A 23,884-nucleotide genomic window follows, 5' to 3' on the forward strand; every position below is an offset into this window, starting at 1 on the left:
GGTTATACAATCGTTCTCCCTAGTGTATAATTCAGTCGTAATCTACCACATGTGCAATTTTCTCGTCTTTTTGTTGAAATTAAATTATTTTCAAGAAAAAAATTGATACGATTGTAAACGTAGTGTACAGTTATACATTCATAAATAAAAGACCAACTTAAAAAAATAAAAATAAATAAATAAGAGACCAATAACCTATATACAATAAATAGTAAAAAAAATCTAATTAAGTAGCCATGGAATAATTATATGTTTGGAGTTAACAAGAGTGGTTTTGCGGAGGTTTAGCTCCCTAAGAACATGATTAATGGGGGTTCTTATGGTGGAGTTTTTATCAGAATATAAGAAACTGTTTCTTAACTTTTAACTAAAAAAACTATAACCCCACCATAAGGATGACCCCCCATTAATCATGCTCTAAGTTCTATTTTCGTTTAAAAGGAATTAAACAACCGGTTTTGTCTTAGGCCTCTAGAAATAATAGGGTTTTTACTGCCCGAATAATTAGGGTTAATAAAAAAAAGAGTGATGATTAAATTTTTATAAGATATTTTGCTTATACAAAGTTTTTATTAGTTAAGCAAATCTTGATGTCATCCATCTTATATAGTTAAAATGCATGAGTAAATTTAAGTAGAATAAATTAATTTTACCTCACAATGAAGTAAAAGTGTCAAAATTTTGTATATATTTTTTTTGAATTGAATGTTAAATTGAATTCAAAAGAAAAAAATACATTTTTACAACTAGTGCATCATAGTTTTAAGTATCAAAACTTCTCAAAATTTCTCAAACCTCTAAATAAGACTATCTAGTGTCAAACCAAATAGTCATTCCTCCTTCATACTCCTTATCCCCCCCTTCTTCTGATCACTGTGAATATGTTCCTCATGTTCTTATCTAGTCTCTTTACTAGCAGAGTTGCAGGAGCAGAAACTTCACCATGCCTCCTTCTGTTTCGCTCTCTCCAAATCATGTGTATAGTTGACTGAAACATATACCTCGTGATGAACATTTTAATCTTACTCCAACTTGAAGTCCTTGTAGTGAGACTCACGAGTCTTTCCCAGTTCACAGTGTATTGATCTTCTAACACACCCTTCATAAGCGCTTCCCAAACTTGCGCAGAATAAGCGCAATCAAAGAACAAATGGCTTAGGGTCTCCAAAGGCTCTTGACATAGAACACATGATGCATCAACATTCATGTTCCAACGCTGCATTCGATCACCTGTAGACAATCTCCCATGCATTGCAATCCAAGTGATAAAGCAATATTTTGGCGTTGCATGCTTGAACCATACAGCAGGATACCAGGAGCAGAGATGATGCTTTTCTCTAATACTTAGCCATGTTTCCTTTGTAGAAAACATTTTCTTATATTTATCTTTGTCATTCTTCCACAGTGAGAGATCTTCCTCCTGCACCCAGTTCTCTTTAAACTTCTCTATCTCCATCTCAATTCTGTTAAAGATTTCAACTTGGTGATGCTTCTTTCTATGGTTCCTACTATCCTCCACTTTCGCATGAATTAGAATACCAATGTCAATACAGCTACCTTCCCTTACAATATCCTTCAGGCATCCCAATGAGGTCCACTTCTCACGCCAGAACGATGTGCTTATACCATTATGCACCTCCACTCTGTAAAACTGTTTCGGCCTTTTCTCGACAGTGAAGGATCTTTCTCCACATCCATGATCCACTTTGAGTATTATCTTTGATCGCCCAGATTGAGCCTTTCCTGATTAGATAGAGCTTGATCCAACTAACCCATAGTGAACGAGCCGAAAGGATCCTCCAAATTAGTTTAAGACAACACACCTGATTCACTTCTTTTAGTGGTCTTAGACCTAAGCCTCCTTCTTGCTTCGTTTTACAGACCTCCTCCCATGATATCTTTGCTTTCCTTCCGTTCATCTCTGGCCCAGACCACAAAAAAAGCTGAACATAATCTCTCTATCTCCTTAAGGAAACCACTTGGGAGTTTGAAAGCTGCCATCCAGAAATTCGAGAGGCTCCTTATGACAGAGTTTATGAGCTGCAACCTTCTAGCATAAGAAAGAAATCTTCATGTCCAAGACCCCATCTTTTTCCTGATTTTCTCTACCAATGGAAAAAAATCAGTAACAGTCATATTCTTAGTTAACAGAGGTAGGCCAAGGTAGCGTACTGGTAGCTTTCCTGTATCGAAAGGGAATTGCCTTAAGATCTCCTCTTCTCTCTGATTTGCTCCGGCCATGAATATAACAAACTTCTCCATACTGATCTTCGGCCCACTCATCTTGTCAAACTCTTCAAAGACCTTAAGTATCCCTTCTATCGAATTTCTTGTGCCATCCGCAAATATCATCAGATCATCCGCAAAATACAAGTGAGTAAGTACAATGTTTTTATACCTCGGATGATAACCAATTTTCCCTTCCACAGCTGCCTCATCCAACATCTTCGATAATACATTCATACATATCACGAATAGGTAAGGAGACAGAGAGCAACCTTGTCTTAAGCCCCTCTTACTTTGGAAATAACCTGCAAGCTCCCCGTTTACTTGCACCGAGAACGAAGCTGAAGTTATACACAACGAGATCCAGCTTATAATTTTTTCCGGTAATCCCAAAGCTGTCAGCGTGTTGATCAGAAAAGGCCATTGCACTGAATCGAATGCCTTAGATATGTCAATCTGCATTGCAAATCTATGAGAGATATCATCCTTATGATAGTCTTTGACTAATTCCATAGCTAGCAAGACATTCTCAATTAGTAAACGTTCTTTGATAAATGTAGACTGATTAATAGTTATACACTTAGACAGGACACTCTTTAATCTATTTGCAGTGATCTTAGAGATTACCTTATATAGCACATTGCAGCATGAAATAGGCTTGTAGTCTTTCATCATCTTTGCTTCTTCTTTCTTAGGAATGAGTGCCAAAATTGTAGAGTTTAAACCCTTCGGTAGAAACCCCTTAACAAAGAAGGACTGAATTGCCATAGTTACATCTCCTCCAATAACTGCCCACGCCTCTTTGAAGAATTCTGTTGTAAAATCATCTTGTCCTGGGGACTTTTTTCTAGGCATCTTAAATAGAACCTCCTTTATTTCTGCCCCCGTGACCTGTCTTACCAGCTTGGAACAATCCTCTCCACTACACTGAAACCCCAGAAGCTCCGTTAATCTATTTGTTGAAGCCCCCTCAAACTCTACTGGTTGCAGTCTCATAAACTCAGCGAAAAAATTCACAGCTTCTTCTTTAATCTCTTCATCTGTCGTGGTTATTGATCCATCAACACGTAGAATTTCATGAATAGCATTCCTTACTTCCCGAATTTTTGCTGAACTATGGAAGAACTTGTTATTCCCATCTCGCACATCAAGCCAATGAACCTTGGATCTTTGCTTTAAAAATTCTTCTTCAAGCTCTGCTAATCTTTGCCATCTATTCATCGTTTCGCTCTCAGCCCTTATCCTCTCTGCAGTGGATTCTCCATGGTCTCTTTCTGCTTTAAGCATAAATCCTGGTATGCTTCTCTAGTTTTCTTTGGCAGCTCACCCAATTTGATTTTACTTAGCTCTCTCAAAGGTTGTTTCAAGGCCTTAAGTCGCTTTGTAAGGCGATACAAAGCAGAAGTTGATTGATACAGAGCTTCATACTCCCTCCATTGATTCTCCATAAGCTCATTAAACTCTGGCATCTTAGCTATGGCATTGGTAAACTTGAAAGGCCTCTGTTTACTACTCTCTTCCCTCTTTAGTTGGATTCGACATCTCAGGTGATCAGAACATCATCCCGGCTCAAAGACACAGTATGCACCCGACCTATTTAACCATTCCTCATTCACAAGAACCCTGTCCAATTTCTTGGAAATCAACCCATCTTCTCTCTTGTTACACCAAGTGTATCTTGGCCCTTGATATCCCATGTCCGTTAGCCTACAATAATTTGCCATGTCTTGGAAATCCCTCATACCTAATGGTATTCTTGGTGAATCCCCAAAACCCGAGTGCTCTTCTCCCTCCAAAATTTCATTATAGTCTCCCATCAGCATCCATCTCTTATTCTTAAACATTGGTGCTTCATAGTGTAGTCTCAAATCATCCCATAAATCTTTCCTTTCCTCCATACTGTTGGAAGCGTAAATGAATGAACAGAGAAACTCCTCATTTTCCCCTGGCAACAAAATCGAGCACGTTATGATTTGTGCACCTTTGTAGACAGGAGTCACCCTCACTTCTGATCTCCACAAAACTCAAATCCTTCCCAATCTGTTATATTCATAATTTCCCATAAAGTTTCATTCCTTAAACCCTCCATCCAATATCTTCGCAGCTATACTCTCCCTCACCCTCGTTTCAATAAGACAACCAAAAAGAATCGATTTCTCTCGTAACCAGTTTCTCACTACCCCATGCTTAGTTGTTTTATTGAAACCCCTTATATTCCAAAAGAACCACGCCATTTAGTGGTTTTTCCTAGTACCCCTTCTCATATCTTTGACATGATCTGAAGTTTCAGGAATTACCACTTTATGGTTAGTCTTCGATTGCCTAGGCAAAATCTGCCTTCCTTTGGCTTTCTTATTTACCTCCACATTCTCCTCTGCTCTACTTTGATAAATATCTTCTACTTCTACTTCTTCTTCCTTATCCATTTCCTCCAGTTCTTCTATTTGTTCCTCTTCTATCTCTTCTAATTTTTCATCCGTATTTCTCAAAGCTGCAAACCTAGAAGGTGTTGCAATAGTCACTTGGCCATATTTCAGGCTTTGTGATATTGGACTTCTTCCAACTTTTTCCCTCGCTACCTTTTCCCCTCCAGTTATTTCTCCCTCTTCTATCTCTTTATTTCCTTCTACTTCACTACACTTCTATTCCATGTTTCCCAATTCACTGCCTTCCGGCACTTCTCCTCTCTTCCCTTTCTCCTTCGATCCCTCCACATTTTCTTTTTGTTCTCTCTCCAATGATATACTCCTTATCTCTCCATCCTTTCGGGCCTTTACTTGACTCTCCATCCTAGTCTCTGCTACCGGTGTCTGAATACTTTTTTGTTCCTCCATCCTTTCCTTCTTACCCTCCTTGCAAAATGTCTCAAGATTGCCCCATTTTCCACATTACACCTTGGAGGAAGTCTTGGATAGATGAAATCAATCGTTAACTTTCTTTCCTTGGATTGTGAAATCAATTTTCTCAGGTAGCTCTTTTGATAAATCTGCCTTCACAAACACCTTAGCAGTGTCAAAGTTTGAACAAGCAATTGTCTCCAGGTGTAAACGATCAGGAACTCCTATTGGACTTGTGATGAAGCTCAATCCCTCCCATGAATACATACTCATCAAAACATTTGTCAAATGGATCCAAAGCGGAGGTGACAGATTTGCTTCTGAATCACCTTCATCTGGGTTCCATTTCGAGACTACCATTGGTACCCCCGCAATGTTCCACATCCCTCGTCTTATCACCTTATCTCTTATCAATGAACTAGTAATCCTGATCCTCATTGTACATCATCCATCTCGAACACATCCAGTTTTTGTGACTTATCCCCAAACGCCCATATCTTAGATAAAATCATATGCACCTTCGCGATGTGTGGCGCTGTTTCCAGAAACCTTGCCATCACGAAGTCCTCCCAGAGCGGATTAGATTTTTCTATAATTTCAGTCGGAACCTCAACTGAACGTTTCCCCTCCGATATCGCAACATCAACCTCATATTTCTTCAAAACCTGCTTCTTCTATGCCACCCGACCCAAGTTTTAACAACTTTCTGTATCTCCGGCGGAGGATCTGCCAGAATCTCTGTCGTAGCCATCTCTACTGCCTTCATTGACAGCGGAGATCGTAGATCACCGGTTGTTTCCGTTATCGCCTTCAAAATCGCCAAATCGCTTAGGTTACCAAAACGGTGTGTTTTCTCTCTCAATCTCTCCAAAAGTAAATCACAAGGCCCAATCTATATTATTAAAACAGAAACATTGGATTGGACTTAACTTTTATTTTGTAAGTTTTTAAATTAAATACATCTTTCTACTTTATAGTTAAACCTACATTAAATCACTAATTTTATTTCTTTATACTACTATTAATGCTTCCAAACAATATATTTTTTTCTTTATACTATTTTTCATGTTTCCAAACAACATTAAAACTAATCTTGTATCCAAACTATATAAAACATTAGAACTCATCTTTTTAATAATTTCTAACAATTTTCTTTCAAATCATTTAGATAAATAAAATAACTGAAAATTTCAAATAATTTATAAAATAATGAAAATAAATTGTACTTATTTTAACAGGTTTAAATACTCCAAAATTTTTTTAATCAATAATAAATTAATTAAATTAACAGATTATCTTATTTATATTACTAAATAATAGTTATATCATTTATTTAAGTAACTTAATAATTCAACAATAGACATTACATATATATTATATATATAAAAACGTTATACATTGCACAATAAATATAATAACAAAAGTAATTATGAAAAATGTTCAAAATATATGTTATCTAAATAAAAATGCTTAACAAGAAATTTAAACCGGTTATAATATAAATTATTAACAAGATAAATTACACAACATAATTATAATAAAATTAACTAAACAATATAAAAAGGAGTAATATAATCAAAACATATTTATAGTTGTTAATTATCTTATATCTATCATTTTCTCTATCAAAATTTAATAGAAACGTTATAATTTCATAAAATTGCAAAACAATGAACTATAAAATTTAGACTAAAAGGTGAAAATTATGAAACTATAATGATATAAATCAAATTGGATTTAGGGTTAGTCTCGGGTTTTAATGATTTTTCAAATATGAATATTTTTAAAAACCTAAATCAAATTATCGGATGACTGGATTAACCGATTTGACCACATGTTCTGGTTGAATTTAAAAGTACTGATTTAAATGCAAAAAATATTTTAAATACACAAAATTCTTACAAATTAACAAACTATTTGTTAAATTATTAGTGCTTAAAATAATCCGCGCTTGCAAAGCGCGGGTCAATATCTAGTTTTGTATATTATTAGAGTTGACACCTTAATAAACATAATAAATCTATGGTTCTAAGTACATTTTTATTTATTACAAAAATATGATTTTGAAAATATAGATTTATTTCCATTATACACTACTGCAAAAGGAAATAATAAGTCAAAGTTGATGTAGGTTACCATCTGTAACGTGATTGTTGGTACAGTGTATTATGCACCATATATGATTAGGAATAGAAACAGGGACCAAACAAAAAAGGGAAAACAAAAAATCACAAATAAAATTTTCAATATAAAAGCTATAGCGTATCATGAAAATTGATTTGTTTTTAAACGTCTGTTAAGGTTTATCTCTAGAATAAACAAACTTTCGTCTTTATCGATGCTAGTTTGTGTGGTTATAAAAACATAATCTACGACTTCAAGTTAATAGTATATTATCATTCTAGTTTTGGTCTAACTTTTTATATATTTGTAACAGAATTGCTTAGAAAATGAGCATAGGAGAGAAAACCAGTGGTGGTTCATCGTGGAGCAGGGATGATGATATTGCTTTTGAGAAAGCTCTAGCAATTTATGCCGACGAAACTGAGAATCGCTGGGAAAAGATTGCTGGATTTGTTCATGGAAAAACATTGGAGCAAGTTTTAAAACGTTACGAGGTTTTACTTCGTGATGTTATGATGATTGAATCAAGCTATGTATCTCTTCCTGAGTATGATTCTTCAGAAGGAACACATGCCAAAGATACAAACATTTCGGAGTATGGCATCATCAATCGAACATGTGAGTATACGCAAGAATGCAAACCAAAACCAAAGCAAAGACGACGTAAGGGGATTGCGTGGACACCGGATGAACACAGGTTACTACTACGTACTATTCACTTATTTGTTAAATGATATTTTTTTATGATAGAAAAAACATTGTTGTTTTCTTGTATGGTATTTGGTTTTTTGGTAAAACTTGTATGGTATGTTTTTACAGTGTTGATATATATATTTTTCCCATATTTTTTCAGTGTTGATATATATACCTTTTGTTTATTGATATATTTATAAGATATTGAATCTTGTGATGTTTTTTCGTGAACAGCCAGTTTCTTATTGGTCTGGAAAAATATGGAAAAGGTGATTGGCGTAGTATTTCTCGTCACTTGGTAGTGACAAGAACACCGACTCAAGTCGCAAGTCATGCTCAGAAATACTTCTCGCGTCTTAACTCTAAGAACAAAAACAAAACGAGACAAAGAATTCATGACCGTGACGTCGGAAGCAGCAACACCTCAGCAATGCAAAGTCCAAACACATGGCAAAACACTCAAGCCACTTCGCAACCATCACAAGACCATCATCCTACATATAGCACACCAACCCTATGGAACACACAAGCTACTTTACAACAATCACAAGACCATCCTATGTATGGTACACCCACCAAATGGAACATGCAAGCCGCTTCGCAACCATCGGTGAATATACCTATCTATGGCACCCACACCGTAAACCAATCAATGGTTGGACGTATGGTCTCACCATTCGGAAGTAACATGAACCGCTTGGCTCCACCTCACATTTTTTACGGAGTTCAACATCATTCAGCACCTTACTCCTCGGTTTCAAGAGCACCTTACTCCTCGGTTCCTAGTGCACCGTTTAACATGGCAGCTTCGTACAACATGACATATGCACCTACATCTCGTTAGATAGGTCTGAGCCTCTGTTTTATATGCTTGTTAAGGTGTAAAATGGTATAAAGAAACTTAATATTCAGTTTGACTTGTTATTTCAAATGATTAAACAAGTTATTTTCCCGTGTTTATGCACGAATATAAATATTTACAAATAAATATATTAAAAATTAAAAATATTATAATTGTAATTTTAATTATTTTGTAATTTATGTATATAATTTATTTTAAATAATATTATATTATTTTAAGAGAAATCTCTAGGATATCACTATTTTCTTTTTTAAATATAGCATACAAGGATCACGATGATAAAAATATTTCATTACAAAGTTAAATAAACAATTATATCCATAGAGTAAACTAATATAAAATGTTTAGATTACGCGTTCATTGCTTATGTTCGTCATCTGCTACTCGAGGGAGCGGTTGCTCAGATGGGCTATCTCCGGTAAAGTTCCTTGGTGGAAGCAAAACAAAGAAGTGTCGCCGCAAATCTAGAGAAGAAGAAGAAAACAAGCAGAACCATTGTACCAAAATTTAGTAAAAAGAAGAAAAAAAAAAGTGGTACATGTTACCCATACATTAAGCATAATTGATATAGTTATTGACATAATTTGATAATTGAGATCACGTTTTACGTATATTATTTTACTATAGTGTATGTAGAGGTGGGAACCAATTTTTTCATATATTATTTGATAATATGTGTAGGTAGGAATAGTTTTTTTATATAGGATATCCGTTTGAACTAGGCTCGGGTTTACTCGAATTTCAAGTTTACGGGTATAGAAATTTTATTCATACTCGAGTATTTATTGTTTCAGATTCGTTTGGATCTCGCGGATTCGGTTCGGATCCGTACACCCATTTAAATTATGCTAAACAAATAAAAATCTAAATATATCTTAATAAAAACTGAGACAGCAACGGATTCTCCACTCCTGCGGAAATAGAGTGATTGCCAAAATCCAAAAATAAAATAATATACAACATATAAATGTGAATAGTATATAACAAAATGAATAAAATTAACATTAAATTGGTTCAGTTTGATATTTAGATGGAGAATTTTGATATTTAGATGAAGAATTGACAGATGTTTCTGATATTTTGAATATTTGTAAACTATTTTAGAGATAATTTTTATACTTTTAGATAGTTTTAATATTTTGGTTAGATACTAAGCTTTTAAAAATAATTTTATACATATAACAATGATTTAAGTATTTTTGGATGCCTAAAATATTTTGGTTCGAATTGCGTTTGATTATTCAGATAATTTTTTTTATAGATCCATTGTATATTTGTTAGCTTCACTTTGTTTTTCGAAATAAGTTTCGGATCGGTTTTTCGGATCGAAATAAAAATATTAGACCATCTCCATCGGTAGCTCCGATAAATGGGTTCTTACGAAAAACACAAAAAAAAAAAATCAAAAATGCATTAAAAGAACAGAACAGGTGTCAAATATGGGACTTTAAGAATCACTAAAACATCCCATACGTGGCCATTTTGTATTGGCTATTGATTAAAGTCAAAAGGGAAAAAAAGTTCCCATCTCTCTCTCCTCTCTCTCTTCGTCCGTTCTTCTTTCTCTCTTCTTCTTACTCTTTTGGCCGAGAACAATTAAAAGAGTTGAAGCTGTTCATCGTGCTGCTGATGGAAGCGCTTTTGATAAATGGTACTGATCTCACCTCTCTCTTAAAGTCTTAATTTTTTTGATTTGTCGATTTGAGTTTTCTTATGGTTCAATCTAGATTTGTGATACTCTGTTTTGGGAGTTGATTCTAGTGAGGAATGTGGAGTTATGATCGCGGTTGCTCTGTTTGATATGCACGAGTACGGAGAGAAGCGAAGTGAAGTGAAGAGATTCAAGTGCGTTTCGAGTGGCAAGTACGAGGAAGTCTCAGCGAGCTTTGTTTTGTGTTATCCTTTTTCATCATCGAGCTTTGTCTCGTGGAGTACGAGATGCTGGAGTATACTCCGTCTAAGCTAGCAGCCTCGGCGATCTATACTGCTCGGTGTACACTTAATGGATTTGTTGAGGAATGGAACAAAACATGTGAGTTTCACACAGGCTACAAGGAAGAAGAGCTACTGTAAGGAAGATGGGGGTTTTGATTTATTTTTGGAATGTCGTTTCGAAACCGATAAATGAAAATGGGGTTTTGATTTATTTTTCAGGGCGTGCGCGAGGAAGATGGTTGGTTTCCATCAAAAGGCAGGAACAGGGAAGCTAACAGGAGTTCACAGGAAGTACAACACCTCAAAGTTCTCTTATGCTACAAGAACTGAACCAGCTGGGTTTCTACGGGGCTGTTTGTTTCACCATTTGTCATCTCTATCTACATGATTCATTTGTATGATCTATTTAGATGATTCATTCAGATTTTTGTGACTGTTTGTTTGTCCATCCAAATAACTCATCTAGATGAATCATCTAAATGAATCTTATAAATGAATCTTATGTTTGTTTCTTTATTTTCATTTCCATCTAAAACAGTTTAGTAAACAAATTACCAAAACACCCATGTGTTGATTTAATCATATATTTGATATTAATTTTAACTATATTATATTTAATTATTTAATTTAATATATTTACAGTACAATTATTTCAAAATTAACGAGTTTTTTTGCGGTTTTGGAGGGGGGGGGAAACAAGATTTTTTGGTTTTAGCGGAAAAACGCATTTTTCGATTTTGGCCAGAAAACGAGATTTTGCGATTTAGGCGGGAAAAAGCGTTTTGGCGGTTTTGGCGGAAAAACGAGATTTTCGGTTTTGGCGGGAAAACGGGTTTTTTCGATTTTGGCGGTAAAACACGATTTTGCGATTTTGGCGGTAAAACGCGTTTTGCGATTTTGGCGGGAAAACGAGATTTTCGGTTTTGGCGGAAAAACGGGTTTTTTCGATTTTGGCCGGAAAACAAGATTTTGCGATTTTGGCGGGAAAACGCGTTTTTTCGGTTTTGGCGGAAAACCGAGATTTTCGGTTTTGGCGGGAAAACGGAATTTTTCGATTTTGGCCGGAAAACGAGATTTTGTGATTTTGTTGGGAAAACACATTGTGCAGTTTTTGCGGGAAAATGAGATTTTCGGTTTTGGTGGGAAAACACGTTTTTTTTGTTTTGGCAGGTAAACAAAAAATTTCGGCTTTGGCGAGAAAACGCGTTTTTGCAATTTTTGCGGGAAAATACGTTATGGCGGGAAAATACGTTTTTGCGATTTTGGCGGGAAAACGTGTTTTTGTTTTAGCGGAAAATGCGTTTTGGGGTTTTGGCGTGAAAACATGTTTTTGTGATTTTCGCATGAAAACACGTTTTTGCAAATTTGGCTTAAAAACACGTTTTTCCAATTTTGGCGGAAAAATGAATTTTGGGGTTTTGACGTGAAAAATTAGTTTTTAGGTTTTCGCGGGAAAACGCGTTTTTGTGGTTTTGTCAGTTTTCGTGTGTGACAAAATGATATTATGTTTAGGTTTGTAATTTGTGAATTACATTAAGGGCACAATAGACATTATACCATTTTGAATGAACCATCTCCATTCAAATGATCTAAATTGGTTCAGCTGGATGGACTTTAAAATTAAGCCTAAATTTCTGAAAGTCATTCGGATGATCCATCTGAATGAGTTGCACTTTTAGTGCCTAAACAAACAAAACTCTCGTCTTCATCCAAATGGCTCATCCGGATGGAGAAACAAACAGGGCCTACTTTAATGGAGGAAATAAAACTATAGTAATAAGAACGAATGACTCACAATCTAAGTATGAGATTTACAACTGTTGGTTGACTTCTTCTCTTCTACTTTAGATCTTTCTTTACTTGAGAGAGTATAAAAAGATGCAATATTTCTTTTTTTTTTTATACCATGCTTTATATAACATTCAATTTGTGAAGGGAATCACCTTTAAACTTACATGTATATAATTGTTGTAAAGCCCTCCGGGATATTATACGCTTCATTTTGGTTAATGCCACTCAGGAACGTCTCAAACATTCTACAAACCATTGCTACATACATAGTCATGGTACCTGATTGCCATCTTAATGATATGGTATAATCGTCCTAACTCAAATGCATGTCTCACTGATTTAGTGCATCTGGACATAGCTCTTTCTCTCTTGTTTGCCTCCTTGTGAGAGAAGAACATTGGTTTTACAGGTGAACCTTTAAGCAATACATAACAAAGGCAAGAGAGGCTGGTTTTTGTCTCAGATGATCCTTCTTCATCTCTGACGGGGTTGCGTTTCTTTCCCATGACTCCTACATATGAAGTTGAACCCCCTCTCATCTTCCTCATGATCCCATGACTCCTACAAATCAAGATTTTAACTAATCGACTTTTTCTCGTTTAGTATTTGTATTTGTATTTTTAATATGCTTTTATACTATTTTTATTTGAATTTTTATGTATGTTTTTTTGAAATCTAATAATTCAACTTACAAAAAAAATATATATATAATTTTAAAAACCTCAGTGAGGTTCTCCCATTGGACGTTAAGAAAACTAGAGTCTTTGTCCGCGCTACGCGCGGAAAATGCTTTTAAATATTTTAATTTTAAATAATAATCTACAATAATTTGTAGTTAGCTTATATTATTTAATATATCATTTATTTAATTTAAATCTTTATACATTTTAGGATTAATACTCTTTGTTTGATTTTCTTTTCCACTTGCTAATGTTCAATAATTTTATAAAAAAAATATTCTTTCATCCTATATAATTACTCTCACAAATGTGTATTTCCAATAGAATTTAATTTATTAAACCTTCAGTTTCATTGCATTGCATGTTTTCTATTGTCTTTGTAGTTAGGTGTAACCTCCTTCTTACTTCATTTTTATTCTCGATTTAGAAGTTTATCTTTGTATAATGTAAATTTTGTCATTTATGTTTCCAATCTTTTTTGGGCCATCTTTTTTTATATGTTTAATTATATTCAGCTTTTAGGTATTTTTTACCCAAGAGAAAGATGAGTTTTTGGGAGAGTTTGATTTTTTTTAAAAAAATTATTTTCCCTTTTAAAGGATATAGTCAAAGATCGTAAATGTTGGTTTAGCGAAATATATTACCTTCCTTTTCAGCTGAAGATTTTTGTAAATATGGGATTTTATATAAAGATTCCTTACAAAGTTAGTAACCACGTATCCTTAGAAAATTTTGTGAGTCGTGATTTTTTTAAAAATCTAGAAGAATTATTGTGTTGGGTTTTAACTTTTAAAACAGCTTCATGGGCTGAGGAGAGAATTATTGGTGGTCAAATATTTAATTTTTTCCAATCACAACCTGTATGCTTATTATGGTGCATAAGAGTTAAATATGGTTTGTGTGTGTGTTCCTGACTCTCTATTAATGTTGTTGTGAAACTACAGTGTTCAACAATCTTATAGGCTTGTTTTTTGGTGGTCATAGACCTCATGCAACTCCATATATCTGCTGGAAATTGCTTCTATCTCTGCTATTGAGATTGTCAAATCTAGAAATTTTAATCCTGAAAAAATGTTGCAAACAATACAAAAAAAAAGTTAATGTAAGTAATGGTTTAATGTTGTAGTTTTTAATATGTAATAACCCAAAAAATTCAGAACATGAAAAAAATTATGGAAATGAAAGTTTAATAAAACTTTGATTGATAGAAAATGAAATATTTTTTTAAGAGATGAGGAATATAGAGAGAATTATTGTAGTAGACTTCAGCTCAAAGTTTAGATGACCACTTCATGAGTGATTACTAACTTTGTATGAGATTAATAGTGCTGTCACACTAAAATCGAGTAGCAGGAGTTGTGGCGAGTATCAGTTTTCCTGTAGTCATGTAAGAATAAAAAGGGTGTTACAATTTAAAGACAATTTTATGTTCTATCAAACAGAGAAGCCATTGTGAACCACAAAGTAAACCAATAATCCATATAAATATATAAAAAACATGTTGAAGTGAAAGTTTATTCATTCTAATAACTAAACAATATCTATATATCCCTAAAATAATTGATAATTATTACCTTTAAATACTCTGGGATTGATGCTTGTAATGATTACAACTTTGTATTTCATGATTGTCATGCTATGTAAGTCTCTAAACTGGGCAAGCAGACCATTTTTGACCTGCAGGAATTGTGTGAATATATATAAGTTGGCCTTACGCAAAATTTTAAATAAACGGTTGGGTTTAATGTACATTTAAAAAAAAAAAAAGTTTGGTACCTGTTTAGTAGTAGACCAATTCTGACCTCCGTTGTTGCCCTCGGAGATCGTTACCTTGAAACATTCTTATTTGTCCAACTACATCTGGGATAATGTTTGTCTTTCATGTCAAATTTTACTTTTTAAGAAATAATCAAAATAAGTGGTTGTTTACCTGGTAAGTTGTTGGTACCAGTGGCTATGTCAATCAACTGTTTGTATCGGAGGGGATGGAATGTGGTAAGAGGCATCATCGGGATCATTTTCCTCTATTTGTATAACCGTTGTGAACCTTGTTGCTGAAAAAATAAGAGAAAATACATTACTTATATGGAGAATAATTTTAGATTATCGGATCACCCAATTTGATATTAGATGAGAATAGCACATTTCTTTCAAATATTTCATAGAATACAGTTTTATGAACAACAACTTCATGAAACTCCTAAAGTTTTTGCTTAATACAAAACCTAACTAAATAAGTCTCTATTTTCTGTTAGACAACAGATGGTTGACCGTTTTGTCATTTAGTTACATTATCTTTATATTGGCTAAGACGCAACTTAGTCTTCCAAGTTAAAAAGAAAAGCCTGAATACAGATTGCAATACGCTTTGACATTCATGGGTAGCACTATCTCTAGGTTACCATTTTAACTTTCTTATGATTGAAAGATTATCAATGTGTATGAGTCAGAGACTGATAAATGATCCAGAATTCTCACCTTTTGTACATAATATATAATTCTCGATGAAGACCTTAGCCATCCTTTAACAAAAGCTAATGCAAATCCACCGACGAATGTAGATACCAGCTGAATAAACTTCCCAACCTGCAAGATTCAAGAAAATATAATCTCTTTGTTAAAAAAAAAAAATTTAAGCTTCAAAGTTTTATTATTTTAAGCTTCAAAGTTTTATTTATTGTGGTATTACCTTCTCACCCATGGCGTCTTGTATAAGAACAGTATCTCCAGACATTCTACCAACAACCTCTCCTGTGTTTGTTTCCACATTGAAAAATCCAATGTCTTGTCTGAGAATTGTTTTCAGATACATACTCCTTATCCTCGCTGCTTGTCTCTCTACCGTGACATCCAAGAAGCCACCTCTGCAGCAACAACAACAAAATAAAAACTTGTGTAAAAAGCAACGAAGAAACAAAAAAAAATGATAAAAACTTGATGAGCTCATCCATGGACGGGAGTATAACGGAGCTAAGCGATTCTCGAAGCATCAAACGGTGGGAGAGGTTGTTGATGTCCTCAGAGGTGCAAGCGAAATGGAAAACTCAAGAACCTTAGCAAACTCTGGATGAGATTCACATTTTTGTTTCAAGAAGTACTCCACTGCCTTGACATCGTGGTTGGTTACTTTCTCGATCTTCTTGACTTCCAACGCGGCTTCCACGTTGAACCCATCGATGATCGCTTGCAAGTAAGCCTCAGCTTCTTTACTAAAGCTTGGAACTTTGGTGAGTTCGGGAATTTTTGAAAGCCTAAGAAGCCATTTAATCTAACAAACACAAGAACATGGGTGCATTAGGACCTATCAAAGATCTCTCAAATATTTGTTTTTCACTTTCTGATTCAAGAAGCAAAACCATAAAAAGGTTAAAAAGGAGATTTGTACGTGAATGGACCAAAACCAAGAAAGCTGGAGTTTTCTAGATTCTAACAAACAGAGCAATGGAATGAAATATCATAATTTCCACCTTTAAAAACAAAGCAGAACATGATAAGATCTCATCAAAATCCTTACACTCTGGTGAAACCAAGATTCACAGATGAGTAATGAATGACCAAAACAGAGAAAGCTCAAGCCTTTCATATTATAAAAACAGAGCAAAATCAAATGAAAATCATAACTTCACCGCATAGAAACAGAGCAGAACATGATATAATTTCATCAAAAGCCATACACTACGGTGAAACCAATCTACACAAAACTGACCAATCTGAGACTGAACAAATATTACTGTAACAATACCTGTTGGGAGCAGGTGAGAATTGGAGAGAAGCGTCTGGTTGAGGGAGGTGTTGAAAATTTATTGGTTAATAAAATTAGTTAGGTTAAGTGGTTCTTTCTTACTAAGCAAAAGAAAATTTCATACCCGTAATTGTGGTTTCATCGCCATGGATTGAGCTTTGAGTGGTTCTAGGGTTCTGGTTTGTACGAAAGAGAGAAGATCAGTACATACAGAAAGAGGAAAAGAGGAAGATGAAACGGAATCATTATTGAATCGAAAGTATTGATTGTGTAGAAGTGGTTCTCGGCTTCTTTGCTCTTGATTGGAGAAGACGAAGTGGTAGAGGTGAGGTGAAGGATTTCAACGTTTTTTTTTTTATCTGTGAGGTCTGTCTGACGTGTCCAATTACATCGTTCCTGATTTGTTGATTAAATTGTCCTACGTGGACACTCTCCCTAATGCTCATATAACCCTTTTAGTATAGGTTAGATTAATCAGACTAATAAAGGTTCTAAATTTTTCAAATCATAAAATTAACTATTAATTTATTCATTAGAGCCGATAAGCGTCTCTAACGTGCAGAGGTCTAAGTCAGTGCCACACGTCCCTATACGATTGGTTGATACAATACACGGCGAGCGAGACGAATCTCTTTAATTCCTTATGGAAATGAAAAAAATAAAAAATAAACAAGGGGGAAGAATAGAATTAGGGATTTTTTGGCGGTGGTTATTAGGGCTCCTCCACGACGCGACACACACTCTCTCTCTCACCTTTGACGGCGTTTTCACCACCTCCGCTCCACATCGATCTTACGGTGCCTCCCTGATCTCGATCCTAGCTTTCTATATCTTCAATTTCGCAAATCGCGATTTATTCTACGCCGTTGATTTCAATGCTTTGTGTGTAATATATATATATATATATATAGAGAGAGAGAGAGAGACTTACGCCGCGGAGAGGATAACAAAAAACCCTAGCTTCTGACATTATCTCTCTCTTAGGTTTCGCATCATTTCGTAACCTTACTGCGTGAAAATTTTATAGGAATCGCGAGCGGGGGGTGCTCTAGATGAGATGACGGACAAGGAGATTCGTCCGATCAAGCTGAAGGCTAGCTGGGCGATGAAGAAGCATGAAGAGGGTAACAGCTCCTCCTCCCGGAAAGCTTTGGTTAAAGTCAAGTTAGAGAAGGACAAGCACGTTTCTTCAGATGACGGCTCATCGGGTAAAGCCTTGGTTACTGTGAAGTTAGAGAAGGAAGAATCTGAGGTTCTTGTAGCGAGTGGGGTGATGAAGAGGAAACGAATCTCTCGATTAGTGGAGAAATCTCGAAGATTCTCAGCAAAGAGTGAGAGCAGTTTGGATAAACAGAAGACATGTCATCGCAGAGGGATGACTACTCGTTGGAACACTGAACGGTATCCAAAGACCGAACCTTTTTTTTTTATTTAATTGTCAAGCTTGCTTGTCTTTTGCTGATCTTTGTATTGTGTGACAGGATTGATAACGCGGAGCGTGCGTTATTCGAGATATTGAAGGAGAAAGGAGCTTCTTTCGAGCGGCCTGTTCCACGGGCTGAGTTGCGAGTTTCAGCTCGCAGGAGAATCGGTGATACTGGGCTGTTGGACCATTTGTTGAAGCACATTGATGGGAACGTTACCCCCGGTGGCGCCGAGCGGTTTAGGAGGTGTCATAATACCGAAGGGACCATGCAGTATTGGCTAGAGAGTGCTGATTTGATCAAAATCAAGCTTGAGTCTGGGGTTTGTGATTCTAACTGGGCTCCCCCTTCTTGGTGGAAGCTTCCGAATGTGAACAATATCATTAAACTTGAACCTGGGGTTCTTGATCCGTCCGAGTCCCCTGCAAAGCTTAAGGAAGAAATGGATAAAATGAGGAGGTAAAAAAATATGCTTGCGAGATTCTGAGTTTCAGTATTTGCTTAGTCTGAAGTTGAGGTATGCTTGAAATTTGAAAATCTCGTTTTGTTTGTGGTATGGCAGTGAGATCAAAGAACTTGTATCTGATTTGGCACTAATTAAACGTGAATCTGGAATTCCTGATCTGGACTCGATTCCTCTAGCTCAGTGGAAGATTCAGAGTATATCAAAAGAATCATCTGCTGTCTCCTCAAAGCTTAGGGAAGAAATTGATAAAATGAAGAGGTAATACTAATATTTCTGCAATATTCTGAGCTTTCAACATTTTTTGCTTTGTTTGTAGTCTTGTAAGCTTATTTTCTTTGCGGTATGCACTATGCAGTGATTTAAAAAAACATATATCCAAGCCAGAATTACCAAATAATGCTGATGCAAATGAGGTGACCTTTTGAGATCATTTTTTGTTTGTTTGTTTGTTTGTCTAAGGAATGTGTGAAGATGAGAGCATATTTTGAGAGTTTCAAAACTTTTCTGTTTGCAGAAATTAATCAAGGATTTTATGAGTTGGAGGGTAAAGACTGAAAAGCAAATTGCGGAGATCTCAAATTCATTGGCATCGACACAGGTCTAGGACTAAATTTGTTTCTAACTTCTTTGCATAGGAATGATTTTAACCTGATAAAGCTTTGTGTCTACCATGCCTCGCCTTGTTGCAGTGCATGGTTAAGGAATTAGTTTCGTGGAAAGATAAAGTAGAAAAGCAGCTGGTGGGAATTGCAAACTCGCAGAACGGTCGGCAGGCAAATGGGAGCAATTCCTTCAGTCCAGATCCTCAAAACTGGGAACATTTATTGCATAGTGCCAACTTGGATGATTTTACTGGGGACGGTTTCGAACCATGGGATGTTGATACTGACCTTATCGATGCTCTACCAGAGGCAGAGGCTGTCAGGCCGGATACCTACTTGCTTCCACCAAATGCTCGCAAAAGCTCTTTACAGGACCATATGTGGTTTGAGGAGCAGTCAGTGCTCAACTCCGAAATGCAGAGGACAGAGAGGTTAGAGCGGTTTACTTGGTTTCTAGGTTCCAAGAGTAGGCTTTATGCTTTGTCTAATATTTTTTTTGCTTTCCCTATATAATAGCTGCATGACCAGAGGTGATTCAAGAAGCTCCAATCAGGACAAGGCTGAGTTGACTCCAGGTTCTTCGATGACTGCAGGTCCAAGATCAGATATTGAGGACCCAAATATTATTTCTCAGGTAACGTAGTCAGCATTGGCCAGTTGAATTGGATGATCATCTTTTGTACCCCTTAGCTGTGACTTTACCACCTTCGCATCATCTCATAGCTTTCGTTTCATTCAACTGCCACACATTGCATCTCTTGATATTTTTTACGTTTATTTTTTTTGCTAGTGCTTCACATGATTTTAAGGAGTCCATTTCTTAAAAGAATCATCATGTATTTGTTTTTTCTTCAGGAAACGTTGAAAGAGTTGGTGAGTTGGAAAGCCAAAGCGGAGCAGCAGCTAATGGAAATGTCGGACGCTGTGCGAGCTCTTCAGGGATAAGAATCAAACCGAAACAGGCTTTTTACCATACACACAAGAGAGCAACGTTTGTTTCATCATAATGATCTCGATTCACCTACATAGAAGAATCCCTTGGAGACTTTGTACAGGGTTTCTGCTAAAAATTGAACAAAAGAAAGGGAAAAGAAAGAAAGAGGCAGTAGGGAAATCTGGAAAGTTTTATTTAGGAAGAGGTAGAAGTGATCATCTACATGAAAATGATACCCCCAAGGTAGAGAGAGAGACGCTTTTAATAGTAGTGGTTGGTCTTGCTGTATATTTCCCCTGACCACTCTCTTATTTAACAATCAAGTTCTTGAGTAATTTTTTTCTTTCTCCTTTTTCTATGAGGTCTCGTAGTATTTTCTATCGAGTTCGGATTATTGTTACTTGTTAAATAATCAAAGTAAATCATATTCCTTTTGTATCATCTGATACTATGTAAATCCTCGAGAAGTAAATACGAAACGAACCGGCTGGTTTGGTTCAAATGGTAAATCCGTAGTCCGTAGTCAATAACAATGGGCCTGTTGCAAGCCTTGACTCAAGGCCCTTGAGCCCCCGCCTTTAAACGGTGCCATTAGAGAGGTTGAAAGATATTCCACGAATCCAATATTTCCTTCTTTGGTCCTCAATGTTTGTCAGATTTGTTAAATTGTCCTTTTATTTGTTTGAATTGCAGTTTTTTAAAATAAAACTGGGATTGGCAAATCCTAAACTCAAAATCTTCTTCAATCCACGACGAATCACGCGATCGACTGATTCATCATCTTCTTCTTCTTCCTTCTCGTCCTCCTTGGAATCAATTCTGTCAAAGGTAACTCGATTTCTCAAGCAGTAACTTTCTCTTTTCCTCCGTTTGAGCTTGCTCGATAGTTTTAAGAGAAGGAAACTTTAAGTTCTAAGGTTACCGATTTGATTCGTAGGGATTTCACTTTAATTCGAGAGAAGCTGTGATGTGTTTCAGGCTGATAGAATCTGAGGGTGTCTGTGTTAGTCTACAACAGTCAGTGTTTTAGTTAGTTCATAACAGCCTTAAAAACTTGGACTCACACTCATATCTTTGATCCTTGAAGGTTATAAGAACCCTAAAGGAGAGACCTTTTTGAACTAATTGCTTTGAAATTGAAAAATAAAAGCTTCAGATATCCATCTCCGCGTTTATCCTCCTTTTGGCTGGTACACTTTATTGTAAGTTATTCAAGTTTATAACTTTGATTGATGAGTAGTGTAAGTGAGCAAGAAAGATTCTGACTTGCGCTTTTTTTTTTTTTTATGGTTACGGTTGTTCCTTCATTTATCTTTTGCTTGTACACTATATGATGTTCCAAAGCCTAAAACTATTAGTGTAGTATTTGCTTGTCACTTGGCGTTTTATCTTCTTCTTTTTTATGCAATTGGAGTTGCTAAGCTTCTCAGATTACTAACTCTCCTTTCTGTTGGACTTGTAGGGCGACAAAGGAGGAAGAAATGGAGGAGTTTGTGGACCATTACATAGTTCTAGGTTTACCTTCTGGAGAGGAAGCTCAGAACCTTAGCGAGAAGGAGATTTCAAAAGCATACAGGCTGAAAGCTTTGTACTTGCATCCGGACAAACGCCGAGACGATCCCGATGCTCATGAGAAGTTTCAGAGGCTCAAGACATCTTACGAGGTTCTCAAAGACGAGAAAGCTCGGAAGCTCTTCGATGATCTTCTTAGAATCCAGCGCGAGAAACAGCACAAGAAATCGCAGGTGGATTCCAAGAGGCGCAAGATGATGTCTGATCTGGAGGAAAGGGAGCAGCGTTCTGGTTTTGCTCCTAGTCATGCCGCGGCTAGACCTTATGATGAAGAGGAGAGAATCGCAAGGAAGCTTAAGGAGGAGGTGGATAGGATACGTGCACAACATGCCAAGAAGAGAGGCGGTTTCGAAACTCCTCCTGAGAGTGGTGGTGATGATGTAAAGAGGGGAGAAGATAGAAGTGGAAGTGGAGGTGGAGGTGGTGCTAGTGTTCAGCTTGATAAAGAGAGAATGTTGAAGGTTTCTTGGGAAACGATTGGTGAAGGTTATACAGCGGGAAGGCTCAGAGAAGTGTTTTCAGAGTTTGGTGAGGTTGAAGATGTTGTGATTAGGAGTACAAAGAAGAAGTGCTCCGCTCTTATTGTAATGGCTACGAAAGATGGAGCTGTGAGTGTTATCTTTTACTTAATTTGGTCTCTCTCTTTTTCGTTATATAACAATGAAGAAGCTAATCGTGGATTGTTTCTTTTCTTATAGGTAGCAGCGACGAGAACACTGTGTGGTGATCTCTCTAACCCATTACTAGTTGTACCTCTTCAAAGAGCAGCACAAACCGATTTTCAAACCGCTAAGAAATCTGCAGAAGCAGAACCGCAGAGTAACATAGTAGGTGCTGGTTACCAAGCTTATGAAGACCAGGTCATGGAAAGACTTAAAAAGGTTAGTTTCTACTCCAAACATTCATTCATGTTGTTGATCTATTGAAATAGATGCCACAGCTTTCTCACATTTTTTAATTTATTTTGTCTTTGAATAGGCGGCTATGAACCAGAAATGATAAAAAGGAGTATAATTAAGCCACATGATGTTAAGCATTAAGCTTCTTCAAGACCAAAGTGGAAGTCTCTATTTCATATCATAGACTCGTGGTCCTTGCATGTTCTTTTTCTTGTAATGATATAGAGTTCAACAAGTATTTGTGGACATCCATTGTGATATCAAATGGTTGTTATAGAATCTATAATTCTACCAACTCTAAAAGTCATACAAATGTTTTCTTTGTGGGGAATTAATGTCTCGAGTTCACGTGTTTGTTTCGCATAAAATTGTCTTTTTCTGTTTTTTTTTTTTTTCTCAAAACAAAAGCTGATTCCCTTGATATTTTGCAGAAAATTCAAAACGTTGAGAATACATTTTTTTATAGATAAAAGGAAATCAGGTTTGGGTAAAACAGGGAATGGTATTCGCTGAACTAATAAGCATTAAGCACATGGATGCCTATCGCAAAGTTGAAAACTTTACATAAAAATAGTGTTCTGTCAGTAAAATACAAAAATTAATCTAAAAAAATCTGGTACAGCTAACATAAAAATAGTGTTCTGTCCAGTGTTTTGAAAAAGTTCCAGTGTTTTTGAAAAAGTGTTTTGAAAATCGGACCGGACTAATCGGTCGGACCATGACTCGCCTCCAAACCGGTTCCAGATAATGTCAAAAACTGGATTTGAGTTAAATCGGCAAACCCAGTAAAAAATCAGTCAAACTCGCTAAAACCGATAATCTGATTCGATATTAAAATTTGATTTTTTTCGAATTCAAGTTAAAAATAAATAAAAAATTATAAGTTTTTTAAAAGATTTCGTAAAAGTCATATTATTTCTCAAATATCTATCTACATAAATTAGTTTCTATTATATTTTATATAATTTTTGATGTTTTCATTTTATTTTCATATCATTTTTAAATTCTAACAATGATATAAAATTGTATAAAAATAATTTTGTAGTTATACATATATACATATAATTATTTAATCTAAAATTAGATTAAAATTTAAA

The 23,884-nt window shown here is 35.7% G+C and overlaps 3 protein-coding genes and 1 long non-coding RNA gene across 8 annotated transcripts; 3 read left to right on the plus strand and 1 right to left on the minus strand.

Moving 5' to 3' along the window:
- Window positions 1-6,811: 6,811 nt before the first annotated feature.
- On the plus strand, window positions 6,812-11,193 carry LOC111207458 (transcription factor SRM1-like). The gene is made up of 4 exons (XM_048761988.1): window positions 6,812-7,884; window positions 8,115-10,393; window positions 10,470-10,811; window positions 10,897-11,193. Exons 1-2 carry the CDS (start codon window positions 7,514-7,516, stop codon window positions 8,722-8,724), a joined length of 981 nt encoding a protein of 326 aa, XP_048617945.1. The 5' UTR covers window positions 6,812-7,513; the 3' UTR covers window positions 8,725-10,393; window positions 10,470-10,811; window positions 10,897-11,193.
- Window positions 11,194-13,970: 2,777 nt separating this feature from the next.
- LOC106446583 lies at window positions 13,971-17,272 on the minus strand. 4 transcript variants are annotated; one of them, XR_007325855.1, is made up of 8 exons: window positions 17,015-17,271; window positions 15,838-16,416; window positions 15,627-15,734; window positions 15,079-15,202; window positions 14,925-15,008; window positions 14,723-14,825; window positions 14,457-14,525; window positions 13,971-14,211 (listed from the first exon to the last, which is right to left on the minus strand). It is a non-coding gene; the product is annotated as an uncharacterized LOC106446583 (long non-coding RNA). The 4 variants fall into 4 exon arrangements; XR_007325856.1 differs by lacking the exon at window positions 13,971-14,211 and having other exon boundaries at window positions 14,221-14,525; window positions 15,838-16,012; window positions 16,115-16,416; window positions 17,015-17,272; XR_001288760.3 differs by lacking the exon at window positions 13,971-14,211 and adding an exon at window positions 16,891-16,924 and having other exon boundaries at window positions 14,221-14,525; window positions 17,015-17,268.
- A 246-nt stretch (window positions 17,273-17,518) lies between these two features.
- Window positions 17,519-20,757, plus strand: LOC106348316 (protein AMEIOTIC 1 homolog). The gene is made up of 9 exons (XM_013788037.3): window positions 17,519-17,687; window positions 17,918-18,291; window positions 18,372-18,773; window positions 18,877-19,038; window positions 19,136-19,193; window positions 19,295-19,378; window positions 19,470-19,813; window positions 19,899-20,016; window positions 20,238-20,757. Exons 2-9 carry the CDS (start codon window positions 17,948-17,950, stop codon window positions 20,325-20,327), a joined length of 1,602 nt encoding a protein of 533 aa, XP_013643491.2. The 5' UTR covers window positions 17,519-17,687; window positions 17,918-17,947; the 3' UTR covers window positions 20,328-20,757.
- A 213-nt stretch (window positions 20,758-20,970) lies between these two features.
- LOC111207607 (dnaJ homolog subfamily C member 17) lies at window positions 20,971-23,118 on the plus strand. Of its 2 annotated transcripts, XM_022705810.2 has the most exons (5): window positions 21,032-21,144; window positions 21,404-21,518; window positions 21,779-22,496; window positions 22,587-22,769; window positions 22,867-23,118. In XM_022705810.2, exons 3-5 carry the CDS (start codon window positions 21,798-21,800, stop codon window positions 22,885-22,887), a joined length of 903 nt encoding a protein of 300 aa, XP_022561531.1. In that variant the 5' UTR covers window positions 21,032-21,144; window positions 21,404-21,518; window positions 21,779-21,797; the 3' UTR covers window positions 22,888-23,118. The 2 variants fall into 2 exon arrangements, with proteins under 2 accessions (XP_022561530.1, XP_022561531.1); XM_022705809.2 differs by lacking the exon at window positions 21,404-21,518 and having other exon boundaries at window positions 20,971-21,144.
- Window positions 23,119-23,884: the final 766 nt, after the last annotated feature.

Source organism: Brassica napus, chromosome C7 (genome assembly GCF_020379485.1).
Source record: "Brassica napus cultivar Da-Ae chromosome C7, Da-Ae, whole genome shotgun sequence".
Taxonomy (NCBI): domain Eukaryota; kingdom Viridiplantae; phylum Streptophyta; class Magnoliopsida; order Brassicales; family Brassicaceae; genus Brassica; species Brassica napus.